The sequence below is a fragment of the Azolla caroliniana genome, unplaced genomic scaffold (genome assembly GCF_043228905.1).
Source record: "Azolla caroliniana isolate FFs.n. ecotype wild unplaced genomic scaffold, voAzoCaro1.0.p SCAF_3, whole genome shotgun sequence".
NCBI lineage: Eukaryota > Viridiplantae > Streptophyta > Polypodiopsida > Salviniales > Salviniaceae > Azolla > Azolla caroliniana.
Window position 1 is genome coordinate 19832215 of NW_028230438.1, and position 3210 is coordinate 19835424.

The 3210-nt window shown below is 38.5% G+C and overlaps 1 protein-coding gene across 1 annotated transcript; it reads left to right on the forward strand.

Annotated features, from left to right (window-relative positions):
* The first annotated feature begins 2355 nt into the window (after nucleotides 1-2355).
* Nucleotides 2356-2901, forward strand: LOC147866428 (uncharacterized). Its single transcript, XM_087316754.1, has one exon. The coding sequence runs from the start codon at nucleotides 2356-2358 to the stop codon at nucleotides 2899-2901; it is 546 nt and encodes a 181-aa protein (XP_087172880.1).
* The last annotated feature ends 309 nt before the right edge of the window (nucleotides 2902-3210 follow it).

The following is a 3210-nucleotide window of genomic DNA, read 5'->3' on the forward strand; positions in this document are numbered from 1 at the left end:
CGGTACCGCCCACGATGGCCACTTCATTGGTACCCGAAGTGCCGACCAGCCCGGTGATCACAAACGTCCCGTTGTGCTTGCCGGTGCCATCGTTATATTCTATGACCACCGTCTCGAGGCCACGTGCCACGCCCGTGAGGTAGCTCGTCTCGATCGTGTAGCCGCGGCTATACCCGAGCTGCTTCGAGGTCACGTTGATGGCTTCGGTGACATTGAGCGCGAAGAGGACGCCCGACCCAAAATTGGCAGAGAAGGATCGGTTGAGGGCCGGCAAGAAGTTCGGGTTCGCATTGATGCCTCCAATTTGGATGTGCACATAGTAATTCAGGACAAAAGGCTTGTAAGTAGATTTCTTGGCCTCTACTTGCATGGTGGTGGTGCCCATGATGGCAAGGAGTACAAGGAACACTCCAAGTGCCATAGGTACATAGTTGGATGCCATTACGTCTATATCTCTCCTTCTCTCTTTCTCTTTTTCTTTTGTTGAATGACTTAGTGAATGTTCTAATGCACTTGTTATATAATGTGTTGAGATGTGAGATCTAAGTCATGCCATTTATATACCATCCACATACACACACATAGACACCCCCCCCCTCCCCTAGGTGTGGTCGTCGACTCAAACAAATACCACACGGTTTTCAAAAAGTCACACCCCACACATTTTGTAATTGCGGCCATTGACTTTCATCTATATTTAAAGGTTAACCAATTTGTGAATCTCGAGAACTTTATATCCACCCCAATATATTTGTAAATATATTGTAATCGTCGTCATAATTTCTGCCTTTCCTATGCAGGCGAATGCATACCCCATTCATTTCGATGACTTCATATTAGAGTGTCAACTTCTCCATTTATTTCAAGAAATTGTGCCACTACTTTAGTCGGTGGTTTGATGCAATACATCGTGTTTTATACATGCACGTTCATTCACAATGTCAAACAATGTTTATGTATTCATGGATAGGGATGAAAATATTTGTTGACACTCCATGCTAATGGAACTTTATCCACTCAATTCTTAATTAGAAGACATAATCGTAAATAATCAATGCTCTTACAAATATGTTGACACGCATATATGAGGTGAACCTTGTGTGGGAAAAAACATTAGACCATGTATAGTTTAGTAGACGGTACACCATTATTTCTTCGTCTATCAAATAAAATATGCCTTTGTTTATCCATTTGAAATATAGCGTGCAACTTAATAAGATCATGACACAAAAGTAAATGAAATCTAGATGTAAAATATCAATACGTTGAATCAATAGCGATGGATAACAGATAGTAATTATTATGGTTACAAGTAATAGAAGAAAAAAATGTAGAGTGGCTTTATTGAGATCTAAGCAGTGAATGAAAATTTTGAGACCACCACTATAGCTAAAGGAATAACATTTTTGCTTGCCAGCCCCTCCTAGTTTTGTTTTCATGTGTGAAAAAATCTCAAATCGATGTATTTAGCAATTCTATTTTTTTTCTTCATATGCTAGGAAAATGAGCTAATCTAACAATAGTCTTGCAAGTTGCAATCATGAGCTTACATGATGAACCAACTTCATCTCAAAATTGTTAAGCTATGGATAGATATAAATGTGTGGTACTAGTCGAAATAGCTCTAGTCCATACTTCTAGTGATGCATAGACAAAATAATGTGCAACCATGTATATAAAACTGAACCCTCCACTACCGATAAATATTTGAACAAGTTCTCTATGGTAACGTTATGTTCCTCCATTATATGCTATCCCTTTTTTTCTCCCTCATATATTTTCATGTCCTTTGTGATCATAACCTAATTAACTGATAACGTGGAAAAGAGTTTGAAATTGCCAATTATTTGTGAGCCAACTATTAAGGATGCAATACTTGTGAGCCCTTTGTGAGATATACATCAAAATCTAAAATGTTGTTGCACTCTCATCTAATGCTACTATTACTCATTGGTTTCAAAGAACTTTTGTATAAATGAATTAGAGGAAATCATGAATAAATAGGTGCACAATTTTATGAGAATTCTATAGAAAACTTTGCCTAGTAGCCATGATGTTGGATAAGATAATATTGGGGTATTTAAGTCTCCTAAACGTTATCGATGTAATACATCACCAAAGGTATGAAAATATTGTGGGCGTGGGAGCAATGTGAAAAAGTTGACAAATAACATATTGGGGCTTCATGCGATTCACGTGGGTATAGGCTTCATATATGTATATTAACGAATATCAATCAACAATGGAGAGAGAGAGGGGGGGGATGCACCATTAGAACTACTTGTACACCTTTTTGATAGCTAATTATAGTGGGTGATAACATTTTATTTATATTTGTGTAGCAACACAATAGACATGGCAACCAACGGTAGGCCCTCAAAGGGTAATGGTGTATTTCTTTTTATTGCAATATTATTGCTTGCATGTGAACCTCAACATGTCGAGGCTGGTCACAGATCTCAATACAAGCCATTTGTGTTGAAGTACTATGTCCACATCCAAATTGGTAGTGTGAATGTCAACACCAACTTTGTGCCCCCCCTCAACAGGTCCTCCTCGGCCAACTTTGGCGCTGGAGTGCTTTTCGCTCTAAATGCTACCAGAGGTGTCAGCACTAAGTCCAAGAAATTGGGATACAGTCGCGGGTATACCATTGAGACAAGCTATTTGACAGGCATTTCACGTGGTGTCGAAACCACAGTATTGGAGTACAATGATGGAAGGAGGCACAATGGGACATTTGTAATCATGGGGATTGTGGGTACATTAGGTTTCAACGAGGTGGCCATCGTGGGTGGAACGGGCACCTTCCAAGGTGCCAATGGATATGCCTTCATTTCCTTCATTAGAGCAACATCCACCAATGTCTACACCTTCCATCATCAAACCCACTTCATTTAGAACAATAAAAATTAACTTTACTTTTTGTTTCAATACTTAATCATATTATTATTATTATTCGTAAGGCTCAAGAAGGTCCAATTCTACATATTATGCATGTATAAAGACTTTGCTATGTGATTATGTATATCAATTCATTGTTGACACTTTTTGCAACAATATGCATGTGAGGGATGAACATGTCACACTTATTGCACCTAATATACGTAATCAAACAAATTGCACACAAAGATCTTGTTTGTGTGAGTTAGTTTTACGTCGTTCTTGGCTTCTCAATGTTTTTAAGTGCTAAAGGTTGTCATTATTTAG

What these genes read in the sequence shown, in the direction of transcription:
- LOC147866428 (XM_087316754.1), top strand. Translation starts at nt 2,356, where the DNA reads ATGGCAACCAACGGTAGGCCCTCAAAGGGTAATGGTGTATTTCTTTTT.